Raw genomic sequence first — 24387 nt, 5'->3', positions numbered from 1 at the left:
ATTTGATGTTGGCCTCTCAACCTGAAAAAAAAATATTTACTAAGGACATTAGAGTTGTTTTAAGGATAATACCATTAAATATAAATAATGAACTTGTCCACTGAGTGAACCCAGAGAAAAAAACAACAACAAGGATGACTCTGTTCTTAGGGGCCCACGTCAGTGGCTCCATCTCCAGGTTTTTTTTTTTCAATGCCATTTCAATGTTGTGTAAAATGTACATCCCTTCTTTTTAATGCTGTAGAATTGCAATAAATATGATATTTTCCATTACATCGCACTAGGTTACCTTCACTAAATCATGTCCAATTCCATTATATAAAACAAGGCGGTAACCGAGTTTTAGCGAAAATACGTCAGAGTGCATATAGTCCATTCGGGCATTGGTTTGTTTTGGCTTCGTTATGTTATGATTTATTTTGATGTGATAGAATTTGTTCATGTCCGTTGTATACAAAGGCATTTTAAATCACCTCAGAGTTGCAACACTTCAAGTTGAATGAAGCAATTAAAAACGACAAATAATTTGTAACATTTTATCGAATTATCATAGTTATTAAAGGAATGGTAAATTGCCTATTAAAAAAACAATATTATGTTGAATTTTAAAGTAATTAATTAAAAATATCCGTCTTTTTGTTGAGGAAAGGATATTTTATGTACTGTATGTGTCTGTTTGTAAACAGAACTATGTTTGATTTTGGTTTCTCAACCTAAAAACGAATATTGTATAAGGAGATATAATTGTTTTAATTATAACACTATTAAATATAAATAATTAGCTTGTCCACTGAGTGAACTGAGTGAAATTAAAAAAAAAACAACAACCAGGATGACTCCGTTCTTATAATAAAGCTCTTGGTTGTACTCCAGGACTAGAGATGCCTTAGCAGCGAATAAATTAATGGCATTATTATCATTTGCATTAACATTAACTGTATGATTCTGAACAGGTGAAAGCCAAGTTTACAGTGGATGATCATAGTCATTACCTTTTTACACCATGCATCCTGACAGAATGGGTCCTCAGTTTGTTACGTTACGACCTCACTGCAGGTAACCTCATACATATTGAAACAACTCCAAATCGAAAAGTGATGATTTATCTTCCGGGTTTTTTTTAAGCTCAATCAGATGTGACTGACAGTGTGCTGGTGGTGGTGGCACACGAGGCAAGAAGACTGTTCCGAGACCGCCTGGTTTCTTCCAAAGATGTCCGTAACTTTGATAACATCCTCTCATCTATCATTCGTGAGGACTGGAGCACTGATGCTCTTGACAACAGTACTGGTAAGGCTTATTTTTGTCATGCGGATTCCTTATTACTTACCAAAAATATTTTTCTTGGATATGCAAAATCCCTTTAAGGCAGGGGTCCCTAACTTTTCTGTACCACAAACTGGTGTAGTTGACAATATTTTCACAGCCTGGCCCAATAACAACTGAACCAAACTGAATGGCCTTTATTGTCATTATACAGAAGAACAACCTTGATTGATTGGCTTCTCCATTCAGTCAAAAGTATATATTAAAAACTACAATGAAAAAACAATCATAATCATAAGTGTATATCAGCTTTTTAATCATGTGCAATATTCGGGTGCGCCACTTCACTGGTTGCTATAACGCACCAGCCAAAAAATGCATTATTAAGAAGGAAAAAACACATACCAGTGTAAAATGATGAAAAATAAAAACTAAATTATAAAATCATGTGATAATAACTTAAGGCTCACCAGGGTCTTTATTATTAGTCTGGAAAATACAGTGATCAAAAATACAAACTCACCAAATCAACCTCGCAGAAATTGTCTTGGTTTTTGTGGGTTTCTCTGTGCTGCTTTTTATTTTTCTGCAAAGAAAGCCCTTTGTTCCATCGCCAACATTTTTTATGACCACTAGTTTGTTTACTCATCAATTGAAGACGTGTCTAGCATTATCATTTTTACATGACATAATTAGATGAAGGTAACCATTCTCTATGCTAATTGGCTATATGCGGAGAAATCTGGTATCATTCATCCCTCGTTGTGTCTTCCACGGGCAGGGGTCCTCACTTCTTGTGTGACAGTAGCAACAGGCAACTAACTATGCCTGTCCATGCAAACTAAACGGACTTTAATTCAATACAACTGTCTTAAATACTGGAATTTGTGGTAAGATCGGGCCTAAAAAATCCAGCCCGGGCCGCTGGTATTAATGGTTGATTGGAGGGTTAAGGTGTACATAATGCCTGACCTTTTTTAATGTTCTTTTCTTTCTTTTTTTTCTTGTTTTTTCCCTCTTTATTTCATTTTTACTTTGATTTTACTTTCATTTCTGTACTGTGTTTTTTTTCTTTCCTTTCACCCTTTTTGCCTGTTTTCCCTTCCTTTTTTTCCTCTTTTTCTCAGTTCAGTGTTTTCGTTTTCCTTTGTCATTTTCTTCTTTCATTTCTTCATTGTTTTCGTCATTATTTTTTTCCTTCTTTTTCCTTTTTTCCCTTCTCGTTTTGTTCTTTTTTCTTTTCAATTTTTAAAAAATGTTCTTTCATTTTCCTTCCTTATTATATTTCCTTTGTTTTTCCCTTTTCCTGCTTTTCCCTTTTTTCCTTCCCTTTGTGTTCTTTTTTTCTTTTCCTTTTGGTTTGGTCACTTTGAGTCTTCGTAGTGTGTATTCTTCCTTGTGCTTTGTAGCACTTGTTCTTTAGTTGCACGACACAACACAGCGACATCTATTGGTCCAATAATACACACTGTCCTTTTAACGAATGAAAAGGAAGAACATGTTCCCATTCACACTTGTACGTTCTTACGCTTTCTTTTTCTTTCACAAAATGATTCACTCTGCTAATAGATGAGCACCTGTTTGATTAATGACAGTTGTTTCCTTCCAGATGGTTTCTATGTAACGTGGGGTGTGTCTGAGGGGGTTGTAATGACTCCAGGCCAGTCTCTGCCTCCTCATGGTAAACAACTGGGACGTTTGCATTCTTCTGACCTCAAGCAAGTCATTCAGAAGGTACACAACAATGCATCATTTTCTTTAAAATCAAATAAACCTTTACAGCAGTTGTTCACTATTCAACTTATGTCTGAGTTCTTTCCCTGATATACCGTGTTTTCTGGACTCTTAGGCGTACCCCAAAAAACGCAAATTGGCCAGAAATTTTAATGTGTGCCTTATAATCCAGTGCGCCTTATATGCAGACGGAATTGGAAAGGTGTTACCATATTTGTGCAGTTATTGCTCAGTAAATACATTTTCCTGCTGACCGCATTTGCAATCGAACCATAGTCGCATGGTAAGAGAACCAAATCCATTTATCTTCAGTGCAGACGGCACCGGGCAAAGGAGAACGATTGTGCACGTCCTGTCCTTTGTATAGCTTCGCCCATTCACACCACTCACCCAACCAAATTACTCTAGGTGCTTTCTTAGTAAAAAGTTTTGAGTTAAAGTTTGTTCTATGAGTTTTTATAATTAAGTGTTCTCAACAGTTATCTTACATTTTTAAATGAGTTTGCATACAAAGGATTATTTAGTGCTTTACAGCCACAACATAGGCCTGCTGGTGAGATACCTTGACTGTAAACTGTATTTAAAATTGTGTTTTACACATACTGGACTAAGCCTCTTGTTTATCATCAATTTTGTCTTGGCTTCGCATGTATGACAATCGGCTCAGAACGAAGCAATACAATAAGAATTGCACAAGTCTGATTTTATCTCCAAGCCATATGTACTGCTGTAGAGAGAGATACATATGGCTCAGGAGCCATTGGTTCCCTAACCCTGCCCTAAACCACTAGGGATACAGAAGACACATCTAATAGACATTAGGTCTTATCTCATTAGCTCACAGTTGTAAGTCATAGCACCAGATATAATTTCTCAGCTCAAACTAAGCATAGTAAGTGACAAATGTTTTAAATACGTGTGACCGTGTGTTAATTTATCATTTATATCTTTCAGGATGACCAATTTACTTCCCACAATGCTTATTTTCTGCAATTATTTCATCACAACAGAACTACCTCTCACAACTCTTTTCTCTTCATTCAGTTTAAAACTACCAAAATTTTTCCCACAATGGCTTTCTATTCATTCAGTTCAGAATGTTGTGCGCTTTCTAAAGACTTTCCGTGTCTGTGATACAATACTGTCTTTCAGTGGTCCTCAACCATTCCTGTACCACGGACCTGTTTAATTTCTGACAATATTCTCACCGCCTGGCCCAATATTAACAACCTGGTATAGTGACTATAAATCATCTGTTGATTGAATAAAAGCAAATGCCATTTCATGTTTCATATGCATCCCTACTACAGTATTTTTTTTTTTTTTACTGCAACCTTAGCTCTTGCTGTAGTGATAAATCTGTGTGACTTATACATGGAAAATATTTTACAAAAACCTTTTGGTTGGGGGGGCGCCTTATACTGCTGAAAATACGGTACTCAAGTTTGTAGAACATGTCGGGTGTTGACAGATACATTTATTTTGTAGTTTTCTTTTTGTGTCGAGGAATGTTTATTTACACATTTCCCTCATGTTGGTTTCTTCTCTAGGGACTTGCGCTGTACAGTCGTGATAACAGGGAACTGGACCTTCTCCTCTTCTGGGAAGTGTGTGACTTTGTGTCCAGGCTGGATCGTGTGCTTAGCCGGCCCGGCGGCTCTCTGCTCCTGGCGGGACGCAGTGGGGTCGGGCGGCACACAGCCACATTTCTGGTGTCACACATGCATGGGTACTCTCTCTTCACGCCAAAGATTTCCCGTGGTTATTCCCTGAAACATTTTAAAAATGATCTCAGGACGGTATGTGCGGTTCCCTCTTTTTTCTCATTCTACTGTATTTCCAGACTATGAGGAGCACCAAAACAGAAAACGATTGGCCAGAAAAGTGCCCCTTATAATTCTGTGCACCTCAGAATATCCGTCCATCCATCCATTATCTGCACCGCTTATCCTCAGTATGGTCGCGGGGGTGCTGGAGCCCATCCCAGTCATCTTCGGGTAGTGGGCAGGGGACACCCTGAACTGGTTGCCAGTCAGTCGCAGGACAGACAACTCACTCACTCATTCACACCTAGGGACAATTTGAACCGGCCAATTAACCAGACATGCATGTTTTTGGAATGTGGGAGGAAACCGGAGTGCCCAGAGGAAACCCACGCAAGCACGGGGAGAACATGCAAACTCCACACAGGGGGTTTGATCTCATGCCGCACACGCGCTAACCACTGCGCCGCCGTGCTGCCCCACCTCAGAATAGTTTGGATAATATTAAAAATGCATACAGTAGCTATAGTATGTGTTACCATACAATGTTTGACATTAATACCTTATTCGCTCAACGATTGATTAACATCAATTAAATAATTGCAAAACATTGTATGCAACAGGAATAAAACCATCGTAGGGGAAGTGACAATGCTGACACATTTCAAATGACATACTGTTCAACAAGGCATCAGACCTTATCTCATTATCACTCTATTTTACTCATGGTGCCAGGAACACTGATTTGCATTGTGAATTATGATAGTCTCCCCACCTTTTTACCAATGAATGTTAGGGATTGGAGGAAATAGGAAGTGTCAACAAAATACATGCTCTTTTACGAATGCATCCATATTAAATCAAGAGGTTATTGATGCGTACGAAAATAAGTGAGGAGAGGTTTAACCTATCTAAATGCACAATGCCAGGGGTCAGCAACCTGCGGCTCTAGAGCAACTGGTGGCTCTTTAGTGCTGCCCTAGTGGCTCCCTTGAACTTTTTAAAAAAACTAAAAAAGAGGACGCAGGGAAATATATCATTTTTAAATCTGGTTTCTGTAGGACAAACATAAAACATTGTTCAATGCTATATTATGTTTAGAATATATAAACCTAATGAATAAATGTTATGTATAAATCCCTTTTTTGTTGGTTATTATATTCATAGTTATTTATATTTTTTACAGCTAAAATTATTTTTCCATTTGCTAGTTTGCACCTAACCACAACTGTCTTCTTCTTTCTATTTTTAGTAAATTTTCATACTTTAAAAAAACTGTGAATCAAATGTATTTTCATGCATCAGAATGACAATAAAATGTATATGAATTTGAAGCTTTTTATTTTTATATGAAAAAGTGTTTTATAAGCTTGCATTTATTATTTTATTTTTAATTTATTTTTGTCTTTCAACATTTTCGGTTGCTGATCCCCTAACTATGTTAATCTGTGTTGTGGCACCATGACTAAAAATAGTTTGATGGTGAGATATGCTCCAATGCCTTTTTGTATGTCATCTGTACAGCTGGTGGTTTAGTGGTGATGTGTCGGCGCTCTCACAGCCACTATTTGGGTTTGTTTCCCATTGTAAACAATGTTTTGCGATTTGGGTTAGCTGTCCATGTAATTGCGCTGTATCTTTCTGATATGTAAAAAATAAATGGTCAATCCCATACCCATCCACACACTCTAGTCTCAATTCCAACATGGTTTTAGTCTGGTGCACCTTATGTATGTAAAATAAATATCAAAAGACTATTTTGGGTCAGTGCGCCTTATAATGCGGTGCACCTTATAGTGCAGAAAGTACAGTGGTTGCAGCAGCACGAACCAAGTGATATTGAGTAAAGGCGATAAATGTTAATATATTTTTAGGTGATGCAGTTGGCTGGGCTGGAAGGGCAGCAGGTTGTCTTTCTGCTAGAAGACTACCAGTTTGTCCAATCTGATTTCCTGGAAATGGTCAACAGCCTGCTCTCATCTGGTACATGTTTTTTTGGATTTATTAACAATTTGAACTTGTTTATGTGTAGTTTACAGAATGTATTGACTGTTTTAAGGTGAGGTTCCTGGACTATACACTCCAGAAGAGCTCGAGCCTCTTCTCTCACCCCTCAAAGACTCAGCTTCCCAGGATGGATTTACTGGACCCTTGTTCAATTACTTTTCTTTCCGTAAGTTATGTTATATTTTGTGACCACTGTGTGGTAAATCTGGTCAGGTTTTATCCTTTGTTAAGAGTCATTGTTCTTTATCCGTCTCCATTTTCTCTACTTCAATGTACACTTGAAATGCATCAGGCTCACCAAAATGTATTTGGTCCCCAGAAAAAGCTTCCTAGCTTCATTTTAAACCCACCTGAGAGATAGTTAAACAAGTTGATGAATATCACAAGACAAATTTTATAACTTGTGTTGCCAATTTTGGAAATATTTCACAGTAATACAGTGGTACTTCTTTATACGAGCACCTGTACATATTAGAAATTTCAATACCTGTTTTTTTTTTAACAAAAATCTATTTCACTTTACGAAGAAAAATTTAGTTCATGAGAAGTCTACAGGCTACCACTAGAGACCGCTCACCGCTGCCATCAGATTGGTCCAGTTTGCGCATGCGCCCCCCGCCATCAGGCAGCTGATTTCTTCGTCTGTAGAATACCTGCATCCCGCAGCAAGTTGGTTTTGAACGCATCATTTTAATTGCATTTTATTGCATCTTCTTTTTGTGACCTTAGCTACGAGTTCTGGAAAGGGAAACGGTATGGTGACTAAAAAAGGTGAATAACGACAATTGAAATGAAGCAAGCAATAAAATAAACATGAGTATGGTGTTTGTGTGACATTGATATGAGGGAGACATGTGCAGGAACTTGTGCAGGAGTACGTATAGGACCTGACAGAAAATACATTAAAATAAATACAGTTGATGCAACACACAGGGGTGCTAAAAATTACAGCAAAGAGTAGGATGGACCAGAGAAGCCGGTGTCTACAAAGGATATTGGAGAGGTGTTGGCTAAGTGGGAAGAAGTTGCTGCTGTTGTGGAATTTTTTTTCTTTCGCAGAAAGATTACATTTAGATTACAGTAAATGTATTTTTAAATGTACATGTTTTTATGTTTTTAGTATTTCGTTTATTTTTTTCCTTCCAATCATGTTGCAACGAATTTTACATCATAAAATTAACTAAAAAAAGGGATGACATTTTAATGTGTTTTTAGTGATCAGGAAGATGTGTTTTTTAGCTATTTAAATTTCACTTTGAGACGTTTGGGAGATCGGTAATGGGCAAATTTGTTTTTATTTTTTTCCAGATCAGAAAAAATGTATTCGCTACACGAACAATTTGAGCTTTGAGCATGATCCTGGAACGCATTTAACTCGTTTGTAGAGATACCACTGTACTATAAACCCTTTCATTTGTTTGTAAGCATTGTGACGTATCTGTTGGGCAAGGCTTAGCCTGGAGGCAAAGAATACTTGCATTGGTCAGAAGACAGAGGAAAAGATGTTGTTGCTGCTAGCTGCCGTCTTGTTGTGTATTTATCTACCAGAAATTAAACTTCTCTGATTGTTGCTATCGAGTACATAATCCTAATTATATTGGCAAAGTATCTTGTTCTTTTCTTAGCTGTTTTTTGCCGATTCTGGCACACCAACACACAACATGACATTTTAACACCAAACTAGTCGAAACAAAAGCTTGATTTCTTCAGTGTAGTGACCAGCGGGGAGTATTGTTTTTCCTCCAACTTCTACTGTGGCGTCACGCGTGACGTAGGCTACGAAAGGGTCCATCTATATCAATGGTTCCCAAACTTTTGCAGGCTGGCGCCCCCTTGGCTCCCCAGTGTATTACTTGCCCAAAGCAAATCCCCCAGACCATTTTTTATTTTGGAATTCTTCAATCGATAAAAGTACCTACCTACCTATGAAATGCACTAGCTAGCACTTCAAGCTCATTAAAACAGTGGTCTGGAGAATTTTCTAAATAAAACATCACAAAATAACATTCCAATTATTTATTTTGACATGTCTTCATAACCAAACAAAGTCAGCATCTAACATAAATAACATTTGAAAAAAATATAATAAACTAAGGACATTTGCACAATATAAAAGGTAAAATGGATGCACTTAAAATAACCCACACCAAACAAAGTAATCAAAAACAAAAATAAATTGTGTACACTATGAAATGGTAAACATTGCACACTAAAAATTATCCTCATACCTTTAAGGCTGTAAACACGACATGTCTGCAATTAGTGTAATATAAAATGTACCATATGCTACTGCAGAAGGTTTATCGGTGCAGGAAATGTATTATTTCAAACCCACCATTCCTGTTAACTTATTAACACTACTGCTACTACTATTTATTACTCTTATTATAACATTTCACGTATCACTTGCATAAATAAAAAGTGTTACCTCTAATCGACAATGCAGTTTTGGTGTTGGACACTATTACACATTTGTAGCTCCAGTCACAGCATTGGTTATTCCTTTGTGCCTTTGCAAACTTTTTTCGTACGGCGTGAAGCGCGCAAATGTTGCTTTGATGATGTTTTTTTTTTTTGATGTGACCGTTTTTAAGGTGCTGGTACAAATAACTTGTATTTCCTCTGGACTTAAAGACTAAGCAAAAGGAATATTCTGCAACGGGTGTTTTCTTCAGTTCCACGTCCACTTCGTCAAAACCAAAATAGGTCCAAACAAGTGATGTACCGCCCTTCATCGGTGCAAGCTTTGTTTCCTTCTCGTTTGTTGACTTTGGGACTAAGTTTACGGAGTACGTCATGACACTCAATGAGCTCACACGGTGGGGTTGACATAGTGTGTGTGGTGCTTGCAAACTTTGAATCGCGTTTATTGGCTTGTGCCTCTATTAAAACTTGCCTCTGATTGGTCGGCGCTTTTAAAACTCAAACAGTAACAATTGTGGTTGGACAAAACTCCATCACTCACTACAAAACCTTAAAAAAGAGCCGCAGTGCTTTGCGGTTTCACATTTGCATTACTTTCAAACTTACCGCCCACTTTGGGAACCACTGATCTATAGCATTCTAATTTTTTTTTGTAAACTCTTTTAAGGTATCCAGCAGAACCTTCACATTGTTCTGATTATGGACTGTTCAAACGCCAACTTCACCATCAGCTGTGAAAGCAATCCAGCATTTTACCGCAAGTGTTCTGTCCAATGGATGGAAGGATGGTCTGAAAGCAGCATGAGGAAGGTGAGATGGTTTTATCTATTCTTGTGTTGTTTCCCCCCCTGAATCATGTAGACCTTTGCATGCATAATTAATCTTTCCTTCTTATGTGTTTTTTTTTAGATTCCTGAGCTATTACTTGCGAAGGCAAACAATGAAGGCCAGAGGAATACAAGTGAAAATAAATCAATGACAGGTAATAACATTCCTAAGAATAGTTTTCTTTTAGGCTCCGTAGCCCAAAAAACTGGCATTTGTTGATTGTCAGGCAGCATTTAATACGATCAATTGTTGAAATCCTTTCATAATTAATGTATTACGTTTTGTTGGCTGTGAAATCACATTTAGAAGACGTCCAAAACACAAAAAAAGAATAACAAATATCATACTTCCTCATTCTTTTTTAAAAAAATGTACTGCTGATATTGTCTGCTTGTTTTGTCTTTTGTTGATTTTATTTGATTTTGTCTTTAAAGGGCCAGTACTTTAGTGATACAAAAAACTTTATTCAGTATCTAAAAACAAAACATTGATTTAAATACAAGGCAAAAATACAGCAAAAATCACACCAATGCTAATTTTTACAAGAAAAATCATAGGTAGAGAAATTTAAATTTCCTTTAGGTGGTGGAATCTTAACTATAAGTCGCCGCCATGTTTGTCTGCCGTTTTGTTGCTTGCTTTGGCACTGGTTTTCGTTCGCATTAAACAACGGTGCCATTTAGTGGTCAAATATTACAGACCATGGCTGTAATTAGCCTTTGTTTTAAGACTGATTTATATTATTTGTCTGTTCACCTAAATATACTTACAGGACTTGAACAATGTTACATTGCTTTATCTATGTATTATATTCTATTTTATTTGTCAAATATAATGTATGAACTTCTTTCTAATTACTTTGATTTTTATCAGTCGGTGAATCTGAATTTTATTTGTTTCATGTTTTGATGTGTTATGGTATTTGGATAGAATCTGGCCAGGAAGATGTGAGCCGGCTGTTCCTGATGGTTCATGAGTCTTGTCGAGAACATGGTGCTACACCCAGCCAGTACATGGCCTCTCTACATCTTTACAATGCAATTTATAGTCGGAAGCAGATGCAGCTTACAACCAGACAAACACATTTGCAGGTAACGAATACAAAGTAGTTCTGAGCTTGTCTAGCATTATTATGCGGTGTCACGTTGCTTGTTTTCTGTTGCTGCATTAAAACTATACTACAGTGTTTCTGAATCTTGTCTAGGCCTGGGGGGTGGGGTGGATTGATCGTTGTTAGTGGTTCTTAGAGTGACTTTATGCTCACCATTGCAGTTATTTGTTAATGTAGCATGAAATTGGTAAAGATAAGAAATGGCTTGTTTCAAATACAGTCCAAACGACAACCCAAACCCCCAAAAAGGTTAAAAAAAAAAGGGTTTACTCAAACCTGTCTAAGAAATGCATCCTAACTTTAAGTCAGATGGCGGCAGAGAGTAACGCATTTTTAAATACCGGACACCACCTTTAATAATGAATTCCCGGGATCAGTTCAAATTGTTTCCTTAATTTTAAACATATCTTAAATTGTCATGTTTCCCAATTGATGAGTAGTTTTTCTTTTCATTTGTGGTTACATTAGCTCAGGTCTTACTATAAACTAAATGACATCCTTCTATTTTGTTACAATGTTTCTGTAATTTATGATATTATGATCCTTTTAAGCATTTCTTCAAAATTTTAGTATTTTTTTCTTGTTTTCTTTCAAGTAAAAAAATATTTTTTGCCCATTTATTTATCTATTTTATTGGGCAAAATAAGAAAATAATTAAAATCTGCCAAATTATGCGTTAGATTTCGACCTAATTATTATTTAATTATTTAATTTTTGCAGTGCATTCTTATACAGATTCATCAAACAAAATAACTTAAATATTCCTCTGTACTGCCACATGCGCAGATAATTAATTTTTTTTTCAAACATCATAATCTGCTTTCATCTATGTGTGTGGTTGAACGTTAGTTACTTGGTTGATCACTGGAAGAAACTATAGATACTGAAGAATGCCATACTTTTTTGCAAAAATAAAATCAGGCAATTTCTTGTAGCACACCAGACAAGACCTAACGGCATGATAATGTGCCCTGGCACACTTGTTAAAAAACACTGCTCTACTCATTGTGTGAAAGGCAATAATGACCATGACTTGTTATGACAGGCTGGTGTGTCTAAGCTTAATGAAGCCAAAGCACTCGTTGATGAGCTAAAGAGGCTGGCTGGAGAGCAAAGTGTGCTGCTTAAGACCAAACAACAGGAGGCCGATTCAGCCCTGCAAGAAATCACCACCTCCATGCAGGTATATTATTTGATAACATTTGTTTACAGGGTTCATAATTTGAATCCTTGAAAATGCTTAAATTTTAATGTTGTATTTTCAAGGATCGAAAAGTGCTTGATCTCTCGGTGAAGTGCTTGTGAATGCTTGGTATCGTTGCCATGTCACTCAACAAGTCTAATTAAAAATGTAGCTGACACTGCTCTCTGGTGGCTTCGCTTTATCATTGCATTATTCTTCTCTCGTGATTAACGGCAGCTAGCATTAGTTTGCATGGCATTGTCCTATGAAGTATCATCGCCCCTTACGGGTCGTGCCAAAGAGAACAGGTGCATGCCTCACCTAAACAGTGCAGTATGTAATGTGTATTAGAGCAAACATTTAAGTGTTACTTATGGACATTTTTTATGGGTCATGCAAATAATTAAGTTATCGTTTCCCAGTGCTTAATTACAATGGGAACTGAAACTGCAACTGAAAATGTAAGCTACATATTACTGTCATTTTGAACCAACACCTATTTGGGGAGAAATTTGTTTTAAAAACAAAAGTATTCACAATTTACTCAATCATGTCTGCACACGCAAGAGAGAAGAATTGCATGCGTAAATCACAGATGTATTCATTGCACTGGAGAAGTTGGAAAATTGGCTTTGAAAGTCTTCAAAAAGTGATTTGGCCATGAAAAAGGTGTATAAACCCTACAGACATTGTTTTTTATTGCCTAACGAAATTACAAATAATATAAACATCTGCAATGTATTTTTACAAGCTACAATTAAGAATAAAAATTGTTTCTTGGCGGAGAATATTATACAGTATGTCAAAGAGAATACATTGCAACTAGGTTTGAGGTCAGTAATGTTTATTTTGAAAAATATGACTCTAGCATAAAGATGTGTGGTCTGCCCAATAAATTTTACAGAGCTCACATGGGACAGATGGACAATTTACAAATGTGCAGATTATTCAGAGATAGGGAAGATGCAGGAAAAATACATGCTGAAAATTAATGTCAAACTCAGTTGGTTCTGGGGCTCCATCCAGTCTTTTTGTTCAATGGTAGGCCAAATCAGTAAAAGAATGCCAACTCCAAATTTTTAATCCCGGCACCTTGCATGGTTGTCGCTCCTGTCGGTGTGTGTGTGTGTGATTGGGTAAGTATGAAGCACATTGTAAAACGCTTTGTGAGGTCTTCAGTGACTTGAAAAGCGCTATATAAGTGAAGACTAGTTACCATTTACCAACACAAACAATGAGGAAAACATATTTTCACGTTTGGCTTTCATGGTAACTGGTTAACTTTAATAGTTGAGTAAATGCAGTTTTAAACCGCAGCCAACTCACCATGCTATACAAACTCAACACTGCCCTTTAGCGGCCAGTAAAAGCATTTGGTTTGCATTTGTTTTAAAAATCATAACTTTTAAAGGAAATACCTATAGTCTCGCTCATTTTAGAACATTCTCAGAAATGTATGGTGGATTTGGCACTCAAGCTCTTTGTTAGAAATGCCTGATGTACAACCTATTAAGATATGTTTGGTCAGAATGAAAACATGAATGAAGCACGGCTCTATTAAAGAAAAAATATTTTAAGAGGAAAAAAAAACATTTAATAAGGCTTTTAAATCATGAAGTTGAGAATACAATACAATACAATCAATGACAAGTTTAGCCTTATAAAGGAGAGAACTGAAATCGCAATGACATAAATACATTTATGACAATTTCCATGAGTTTGTTTTAATGTCTTAATTTAGATTTCCGGCCCTTTTTAAATGAATCGAAAATTTAGTAGATCATTTTTTGTCGTGCCTCCAGAATGCAAGCGATCAGAAGGCAGAGATGGAGAAGATTCAAGCAAGAATGGCTCAAGAAATGTCCAAGATAGAAGAGCGGAAAGGCAAAATTGATGATGAGCTGAAGGAAGTAAAGGTAAACATATTTCATTGACTATGTTTATATGCAGGGAATAGTCCAACTGGGATCAACTTGCAGACCACTAGGGTCTTGGGACACCAGTTCCTGTGGTGTGTAGGTTTTATCTCCGGGGATGTTGTAAAGGTGGTCTGTGGAGCCCTATGAGACTTACAAATACATTTGACTTGACTTATTCATCATGTAGAAAGGAAGTGGAGATGCTGTTTTGATATTCAGAATGCAGAATAAAATTCACAAGGCAAATCCGTGATGTATTGAGACTGTGGAAAGTTAAGTGTGTTGTCGTGAGGGTTTACTTTAGTAAGAACATGAAAGGATAGCCCTTTTCAAATGATTGGGTTATCTGCAGTCACCATTATGTTGTTTGTGTGTGTTTCAGAGTTTAAACAGGTGCTCGAAACTCTTGAAAATGCTTATTTATGTTGTGATTTCAAAGCTCTTAAGGGTCTTGAATTTGGAGTGCTTGTAAATGATCAAAAACGAAGCCGTCATTTATCTTTGGTGATTTCGATTTGCCATTGCATTTCTTATTCCCTCGTGATTAACTGCAGCTGGCATTAGTTTGTATGGTATTGCCCTATGAAAGCAGCATCACCAATTACAGTTTGTGCCAAAGAAGACAGGTGTGTGCTGCACCTAAACATTTCACTATGAAATTTGTACTAGTGCAATGATTTTGTTCATTTTTATGGGTCTTGCAAAAAATGTTAGCGTCTAACAGTAGTCAATTGTAATAGAAGGAACTTCCTGCAACTGATAAATTAAGCTACATATTACTGTTATTTTGACCATATGTATGGGGGAGAGATTTCTCTCAAAAATCTTTACACAAAAATCTTATTATTCGTATACACAAATATATTTATTTTACTCAAGATCTAAAAGTCATATGTCTTGATGAATGTAAAATGTAAAATCGCAAATGTACTGTAAATCACGGGTATATTCTTTATGAATAACACTGGATTTTTAATAGTACTAAAGAAATTAGAAAACTGGCCTTGAAAGTCCATACAGTCTGGTTTAATTTGGCTATGAAAATAGGTGTACAAACCCTGGTGAATACATTCCATTTACATAATCCAAATATTGACAATATTCTAAACTCATGTCATGCTTGCATGTAAACTAACCCATTGATTCGTAAAGAAATTGTCTCCACCTTTGCTCTGGCAAACATTTGTTACATTCCCTTGTTTTCTTTCATGAAGCCTCTAGTGGATGAAGCCAAACAAGCAGTAGGAAACATCAAGCCTGAAGCTTTGTCTGAAATCCGCTCTCTTCGCATGCCACCTGATGTGATCAGGGACATCCTGGAGGGGGTCTTGAGACTGATGGGCACCTTTGACACCTCCTGGGTCAGCATGAAGAGGTGAGCTAAGGTAGAGGTAGTAGAAACTGCTTTAAGGATAAACACAAGAAACAATCGACTTAAAATGACAGGTTCAACTTATGGGACTTATTAAAATAATGATGAATGTACAATTCTTGAACAAATAAAGCAGCTGCCTCGACCTCAAAGAGTTAACATGCTCACTAACTGCTGTGCAACTGTCTAAAAGAATATTAGTGCAATTAGTGTTTTTATATATTATCATACATTAATGGCACATTTTTTTCAATTCTTAGTTGTACTATCTAATCAATGCCATAGGTTTAAGTAACTGGTGTGAACCTATTAAATCAGTGGTCAACAATCACTGTTTCTACCCACCAAAGAAGCATAGCATCTTCTAGTGATAAAAACTCACCTATTTAAATACTAAGCAAAAATACACGTAATACTTATAAAAAAGGCATTTTTAAGGAACTCAGGAGGTTAAAAAATGTGCATTTATTTCACATAAAATGAGGCTCACTTAGTGGGAGCTGACATCATAGTCAGTCTTCTTGCTGCTACGGGTATTCCATAAACCTTTTAAAAGGCAAGAGCAAACGTTGCTGTTTGGTCACTTTGTCTCCATAGCTTGTTTTCTCCTTTAGGCTATGCTGTTTACACTTGTTTTCTATTGCAATGCACATTACAACAACATCTAGTAGTCAAACAATCCACACATACATTTTTGATGGAATCCAAAAGGTTTCCTTTCAGTAATTTTTTTTCTGCAGTATGATGAAATAAATATCGCAAATAGTCTCTGTTGTATTTTCCTTTGGTTATGCTCGTTTTTTAGTGGTGTGAAACGGTGGGTGGAAACCTGCATTTTGCAGGGAAATATCTCCTTGTTTGCACCATCTACTATTAAGGACTTTAAATTACACTCATTCATTTTTTATTTTCCTTGCATTATTTTGCCAGTGCAAAGGCCCGCAATCATTAAAATTGGTCTGCAACCCACTTTTGGGTCCTGACCCACGAGTTGAGAACCACTGGTCTAGCGATTACACAGTGGATTTGGGCTTTTTCTTGTTTCTATTTTTACTGGTGTTATTATTTGGCCAGGCCTGCGAGAATATTGTCAGGGATTAAACCGGTCAGTTGTACAAAAAAGGTTGGAGACCACTGTGCCAAAACATTTCTATTTCTATTTCTAAAAACAGACACAAATGAACCTCAACATATCTGGATCAGTTTTCAAAAACTGTGACCCAGTTGCAAATGATAAAATAAGATGAAATAAAAAGGTGTACAATAAAACAAACAATATTTAAAGAACAGGAGAGCATCATATACGTCAGCTCAGAAGTCCCCAAAAATAGAGGAAACATAACTGGCAAGGGAGATGAAAGCAAATAAAATATTTTTCAATAATAGGATAAAGCGGCACGGTGAATGATTATTGTGCACACCTGCCTCACAGTTCAGAGTTCCAGGATTAAGTTCCAGCTACCGACCTCCCCTGTGTGGTGTTTGTATGTTGGCATCCATGACTCCAAATTGTCCTTAAGAATGAATGTGTGCGTAAATGGTTGTCTATGTCTCTGTATGCCTTCAGCAGTTTAGTAAATTTACGGTTATCGCCTCCTCTGCCCCCACCCCTTTTATTTGTGTTCTCATTTTGTATTTTGATTAAATAAAACCGTTGAAAACAATGCCTGTCCTATGTGACGATCGCTTCAGGCACTTTTAGCATTGCCTCTCATTTATTTTTCATCTGAGTAGCACTAATGTCAGCGACTTCGTGTTTCCTCAAGCAGCAAATGCATTAACCAATGGTTTGCATATCAGTTGCATGCGTTAAGCTGTTAAATATTCAAAACTTTCAGTTTTTCTACATGAATGTTCAGTGTGTTACTGATGAGTATTTTCACAATGTGTTTCTTTTCACTCTGCTAACCTTTAGCTTCCTTGCCAAGCGCGGCGTGAGAGAGGACATTGTAACATTTGAGGCCAGGAACATCACTCCGGAGATTCGCCAGAGCGTGGAAGAGCTGCTTTACAGGAATAAAGCTTCCTTTGACCCTAAGGTCAGTTGGCACCTTTAGTTGTGTCAAGTTATAACTTATTAACAGAAAGTGTTTCTTATAACTTGTGATTGTTTCGTCATGACAGAATGCAAAACGTGCAAGTGCAGCGGCTGCCCCACTGGCTGCCTGGGTCAAAGCCAATGTTCAGTACTCACATGTTCTACAGAGGATTGAGCCTCTTGAGCGAGAGCAGGCTGGGCTAATGGAGTAAGCGCACGCATATTCACAAAACACCATTCATAAACAATATATCTTAAACACAGCGGCTATTTTCATGAAATAATCTGGACATCAAATGCCTAATTTATAAGAAATAAACTCAGGTTAAAGCCCACAAATGTGAAATGATCAATTGCAAACACAATTGAATCGGTCAGAACAGTGAATTGCTCTATATTTTGTGAGGAGTGTTTGCAAACAGATACAAGTGCAAAATGATTTATTAAATCAAAGAGAACATGTGATGGCTGATTGTGTGTCTTGAAATGGCACAAATGAAGCACAGGCCAGCAATATAAGGGCGGGGGGGATGTTGTTGTGGCATTTATCATTTTTTAAGGTACTGTTACGTGTATACTTTAGTAAACAAAAAGAGAAGACATCAATGGATTTTGAACTTGCTAGGAGAACAGGAGCAAGCCCAAACCCCAGTTAAAAATTCCAACCTGTTCTAAAAGCCCTCCCCTGAAACCTTTCTTTCTATTAAAATGCTTTGGTCACAAAAAGCAGATCGCCCTAAAGGGTGCTGGTATCAAAGAATCATCAAGGGCATACCTTTGGCATGGAAAGAAGGGACGTGTCCTCACCAATATCGAGCAGTCATCGTTTTGTCCCAACCACTTTTAATTGACCACTTAAAATAATGCGCTATGTTCAAACCAGTATCGAACAATTATTGTTTTGTCTTAAGGAATATTGTGTGATTACTTAGAAAAATGTGCTATGACCCCAACAACTCAAAGATCAAACCTACATCTTTGGCAACATCGTGACAATGACGTAAACAGTGCATTATAGTCAAAGCTCTTATTTCGAATCCCTCATCTGAGGTTTGGCTTCTTTCCCTATACTCTTGCAAGTTCAAACCAATTCATGTCTTCTTTCCTAATTTTGAGTGTCTTCTGAACTTTAAAACTTGTCATTTTCTTTCTTCAAACCGGATTATGACTTGTCCTAAACTAAAGTAGTATCGTCTGAAAATGATCGGAACTGGGATTTTCCTTTATATGTTGGGCATGATTTTTGTATGAAAGATATTTAATATCCCGAATTTTTCATAATTAGACTAGCTTGTATGTCAAAGGGCCACTGCTAAGGTAGCAGAGATGATTCAGAGATCAACCTGGTCACATTTTAAATGTATTTTTTTTAAAGTGGGATTTTTCTCATATTCCATGTTGAATCAACCAAAATTTTGTTTGTCAGCGTTCCTCACTGTTGACATCATTTATTTTCTTTGATCAGCAACTTGAGGAAGACAGAAAGTCGACGGAATAAGCTTGAGAGCCTCCTCAACTCTGTCGGAGACAAAGTTAATGAGCTCAAGGAGAAGTATGAATCACTTTCAATTTCTTGGCAGTTCAAAATTGTTTGGTTCTTGTTGAATTCACCAGTTTGATGTTAGTTTGTAAGTGTATCTATTTGCATGTTTCAAATGGTACTTCGTTTACTCCTGTTAGGGTAATTGTTTTAGGAACGTAATTTCACTTTCTTTGAACACATTTTTTTAAATTTCTACCTCATAAAAAACCCTGAAATGTAGCAATATGACACTTAGTCATTAGGTTGTGCGGGCAATATTTGCGAGACACCGTAACTCGGTACTCCTAACACTGCTTACAATTTATTACAGTGTTGGTTGTTGTTGAGCAAATCTCTAGCACAAGGTCTCGATCATACTTGCAGGGCAAAGTAATAAAACTTGATTTGATCATTTTAAATCAGCCTAGTTCCAAAATCTTAGCACATTGCAGAAGATTTGCAAGAGCTTACCGGCTCTTACAGTTACGACATTAAGCGACATAATCTTTCACCTTTGGGAAATTGACTTTGACGACACCGAGGAGCAACTGGCTGTCGATTGCGTTCCTCAAGGTTCGAGTCATCACGTCTCACGATGCCCGTTCTACACGTAATCTGTCATCCTTGAGCAAATTTGTCATTACGGTCTGTTTACTGCCACGACCTGTTATTGTCATTGAGCACATAAACAATCAGGGCTGCCTGAAGGGCAGATCTATTTTAGTTCTCTTAAAATGTACTGGACCAAGATGATTGCAATCATATTAAAGGTCAACAATAAAGCACAAATCGGTGTGACTTTTTGAAAGAATTTACATCCCTATGTTGTCATAATGTGGTTTTCAACAAGGTATTTGTCAGTCATGTATTGTTTGTTTGTTTGTGGTGCTATATTTATACACAACACAAACAACATCAATCATTCATTAACAAAAGGAAACAATAAACGGTTTGCTCAAAGAACTGCTGTGTAATGCAATTATACGATACATAGACATGTGCGCAATTGAAGTAGGCTGAAGCCAAAGCTTTTAAGTGCCTACCCTTATTCTATTCAAAATCAACACAAAAAAACAAACCATACCTCACAAACAACAAAAATTAGAAAACAAAGAAATTACGTTTCAAACTTATAATAGTATGCACAATCCTAATAATTTTGTTCAAATAAGCATTTCTATATTGCTCTTGTATACATTTTCCAAAATCTCTATATAATAACTCAAATAAGGCAAAATTAATTGACTTAGTACTTGTCCATGACACACCACAGGAAATGCTGCCCCTACAACCCTAGTAGTTAAGGGATCTACACATCCACCAACCCCACATAATATGAAGGTTTTTTTCGCATCTAATATATGTCGGCATCTGTTTATTACTGTTATATTATTTGCTAATGTAAATTTCATACTATTTATATGGGGTCTCCTGCTAATATCATGGCTATGGTCACTCTGAGAAACGTGTACTCTTCCTATTTGAACATTACCTATCTTTATTTGTATTCCAATTTATTTTTGGAGTCCCTAAATACCATAACTTTTGTTTTTGAAACATTTCATGATTGTTTGTTTTTATCAAACCATTCTTTTGTATTAAGTTCTACGGTCATTTCTGCCTGCAATTCCCATAGATTTGTACCTGAGCCCAATGTTGTTGTCAGCAAGTAACATATATTTTACTTTTGATGATACATTATTTAAGTCATTTATATACAATAAAAAGAATGAGGTTCCTAACACAGACCTTTAAGGGGGGACTCCACAGCTGACGCTTAAAATACTTGAATTGCTGTCATCAATCTGTACGCATTGAGATCTTTTAAAGAGATATGATTTCACAGTATCTTAGCGATGTATTCAAGTACAACAATAAATATGGATTGTTTTAAAGCATTAAACTGATTCTAATAAGTATATTTTGATTTAATGTTAAGTTTTTTTTGCCAGGTTTAACTTTGCAGCTAATGCATTCTAAATGTGATGTGTAAATAATAATCCCACTTTCTGGCAGGTTTCAGTGTCACACTGCAGAGGCGGCTAAGCTTGAGTCAGAGGTGGCAAAAGCTCAGGACACAATCAATGCTGCCGAGCAACTGATTTCCCAACTGGACGGAGAACACAAGCGTTGGAATTCACAGGTTCTGTGAAATATTGATACTGCCATTGCTGTTCTTCCCATTTTGTAGTCAAATTGAAGCACAAAAGGCATTATGTTGATAGGGCCCTGATGTCTCGGGTCACTTATTTGGCTCTTAAACCTCTGTCGACAGCGTCTGTCTAGGTCCTAATTAAAACACTTCATCTCTTTCTGACACGCCATAGCTTTGATTCCTTCACACCTAACCCTCTCAACATTTCCTTCATAGCCACACTTCACTGTCACCTTTTATTTTCCTCAAATCGACACATACACACACACACACACGTTTATTTATTTCTAATAAGGATATGTATTGGGAATGAATTTTTAACACTTCAGTACTTAACAATTGGAATACAGTGGCATGAAAAAGTATGTGAACCATTAAAATTTTCTCACATTTGTGCATAAATCGTCAAATGTGATCGACAAAAACCTGTCTGCTTTAACTAAAACACCCAAGACATTTGTAGGTTTCTACATTTTAATGAAGACAGCACGCAAACAATGTCACAAGGAGGAAGAATAAGTACACACTACATGTATGCGTGTGAAACCCCAAGTTCACTGATCCTTTACCCACCTAGGTTGTAGGGACACCACTTCCTGTGATGTTTCTTAGGCAAATAGTCTGGTGGCGCCAGTCCCTATCCAGGGGTTTTCTGTTGGGGAAGGGGTTTGCTACCACACATGAAACAGATGGTACTGTTTTCCATGGTTACTAGTAGCAGGAGAAGCTTCTTTGACAGACTTGGATACAGCACCTCCATCATCTGGCCGCCGTTGTTTTTCGGTGTAAAGCCTCATTCCGCTCTGCCAGACAGGGTGTGACAATACTGATAATAGATCCTAAATCACTGGGGGAAAACTCATTCTAAGATTTAGAGTAAGCTTCTTATTATTTTTTTATATTACAACACACATTGGATTACTTATGTTACGTCCTTTGCTTTTGTGACCTACCTGTCATGATTACGCATTGCACTCACTTGTGCCCGCTCGTTTGGCGCCAGCTGCTGCTCGTTGCCTGATTGATTCCCCTCGTATTTATACCCAGTACTCAAGTCACTCCTTGTCAGTCCGTCAGCGAACCTGCGCATACGTAAGGCAAGCACTTTGACTCTGGCTCCCGTCAGTCCCGTCTTCAGCCGTATCCTACTCGTCTGTTCCTGATTTCTCGTTTGTCTCCGGCTATTGACCCGTTTTTGACCACCAACCACGCTCTGATCTCCCACTCCGGCTATCGACCCGTTTTGTCCGTTTGACCACGCTCCGATCTTCGGCCCCGGCAAATCCACTTCTGCATTCCGATCACGCTGCTATCCGTGAGCTGCTTGCTCCCCCTGTCCAGCGAGCACTGGATCTCTGGCGTTTATTTCCTCGATATCCCAAAAAACCTTTGAGTGAAACGATACGCGTTGCGCCAAATGGAATGAAGGGGACCGGACATAGAACCCCAAATTGACACGGGACACAAATCCCAGAATTCCCAGAGTTTCCTATTGGCTGCCCAGCATCTGCTCATACAAATCTCATACTGAGCGTGTCCTAGAAAGAACATTCAAATCCTTTCACACACAGTGCTTAATTATTTAGTGCTGTTCTCGTTTACGTAAATCGTATTTGCAACCACCTAAGAAAAGCTGGAGGATGCGAACGCTTGACGAGAAAGTGGGTTTACTGGACATGCTCATGTTGACCACAGCTATGCGAGGGTCGCCCGTCATTTCATCAAACATGGACCAAGTGATCATTTCTTTAACTGCCGCAATCCTGCGAAATGCAAAAAAAAAAAAAAACTTTTTTAATTGTCATTCTTTGTAACAATGCACACAAAAGAAGGAACATCGAAAACGTTTTGTCTGTGTGAACTTCGGACTTGTGACTAGAAGTAGCGGTGATCCTTTTTGGATTTTGCATAACCCTTGGGGGCATTTTGGTCCCCATTGAACCAGAAAGTTGCTAGCCAGTCATATTGTTCTATTGTTCTTCTCCTTCTTCCCATATCTTTCTCGAATTTGAGCAGGTGCCTGTCAGTCTGTCTATCAGTCTCTCTCTCTCTCTTTCTCTCTCTCTTTCTCTCTCTCTTTCTCTCTTTCTTTCTCTTTCTTTCTCTCTCTTTCTCTCTCTTTCTGTCTTTCTCTCTTTTTTTCTTTCTCTTTCTTTCTCTCTCTCTTTCTTTCTCTCTCTCTTTCTCTTTCTTTCTCTCTCTCTTTCTCTCTCTCTCTCTTTCTCTTTCTCTCTCTCTCTCTCTCTTTCTCTCTCTCTCTCACTTTGTGTTGGCTAAACTTGTGAGTATATGTGGGCATTGCGCGATTGGGGATGCATGAATGTAGAGGGAACATTGCTTAGAACGCTTTACACTCCAAAAAATTGGTAACACTAACTGTAGATCTGAATTATAGAATTAATTATTTAAATAATTTACGATATCTTGCCACATAAACAATACATTATAATAAGGTGCTGACAAAAGGATCAATTTTTATTTGACTTCAAGAAGTGTGGTTCCGAGTTTATGCATTGACTTGACATGTCCTGCTGTTTTCTTTTCTCTTCATCAGATGTCAGAGATAAAGAATGAGTTAGATACACTGCCAGTGAGGGCCATGCTCGCTGCGGCCTTCATCACATATTTGTCTGCAGCTCCCGAAGACAGGCGTAGACAATGTCTGGAAAACTGGATGGCTCAGTCTGGGCTTCAAAGTAAATAGCTGCACTTGATTATTCAAACACCTAATGTACCCAACGTTGTTCGACACTAGAGTTTTGCAGCTCATTAAGGAATTTGCTTTTGTGTGATATAATTGACATCATAAACTCAATTCTTGAATTTTATTTTTGGACTATTATGTATGTGTGTCTATGTCTTGTTTGTCTTATTGTTTTTTGTGTGTACAGAGTTTGACTTCAGATCATTCCTGTCTTTGGAGAGTGAACAGTTGACCTGGAAAGGGCAAGGGCTTCCTTCTGATGACCTGTCCATGGAAAACGCTATTGTCATATTACAGGTTTTGAATTATTCCTATTCCCAATACAAAAATCACTTGCTATAATGCGTTTTTTTCATGGTTT

At 37.4% G+C, this 24387-nt stretch overlaps 1 protein-coding gene across 1 annotated transcript in view; it reads left to right on the top strand.

The window, feature by feature from the left end:
* dync2h1 (dynein cytoplasmic 2 heavy chain 1) overlaps window positions 1-24387 on the top strand; it is a 166120-nt gene that overhangs the window by 79603 nt on the left and 62130 nt on the right. The window contains exons 50-67 of the mRNA XM_088345324.1: window positions 954-1056; window positions 1126-1290; window positions 2876-3000; window positions 4551-4799; window positions 6638-6746; window positions 6823-6936; window positions 9862-10004; window positions 10104-10176; window positions 10953-11113; window positions 12179-12316; window positions 14119-14232; window positions 15450-15610; window positions 17523-17646; window positions 17732-17853; window positions 19111-19197; window positions 21184-21310; window positions 23877-24018; window positions 24214-24323. Of these exons, the coding sequence (XP_088201450.1) occupies window positions 954-1056; window positions 1126-1290; window positions 2876-3000; window positions 4551-4799; window positions 6638-6746; window positions 6823-6936; window positions 9862-10004; window positions 10104-10176; window positions 10953-11113; window positions 12179-12316; window positions 14119-14232; window positions 15450-15610; window positions 17523-17646; window positions 17732-17853; window positions 19111-19197; window positions 21184-21310; window positions 23877-24018; window positions 24214-24323 (2367 nt within the window). The remainder of the gene's footprint in view (window positions 1-953; window positions 1057-1125; window positions 1291-2875; window positions 3001-4550; window positions 4800-6637; window positions 6747-6822; window positions 6937-9861; window positions 10005-10103; window positions 10177-10952; window positions 11114-12178; window positions 12317-14118; window positions 14233-15449; window positions 15611-17522; window positions 17647-17731; window positions 17854-19110; window positions 19198-21183; window positions 21311-23876; window positions 24019-24213; window positions 24324-24387) is intronic.

The sequence above is a fragment of the Urocampus carinirostris genome, chromosome 10, assembly GCF_059441175.1.
Source record: "Urocampus carinirostris isolate Australia breed hairy pipefish chromosome 10, RoL_Ucar_1.0, whole genome shotgun sequence".
Taxonomy (NCBI): Eukaryota; Metazoa; Chordata; class Actinopteri; order Syngnathiformes; family Syngnathidae; genus Urocampus; species Urocampus carinirostris.
This window is presented reverse-complemented; position numbering and strand designations above follow the sequence as displayed.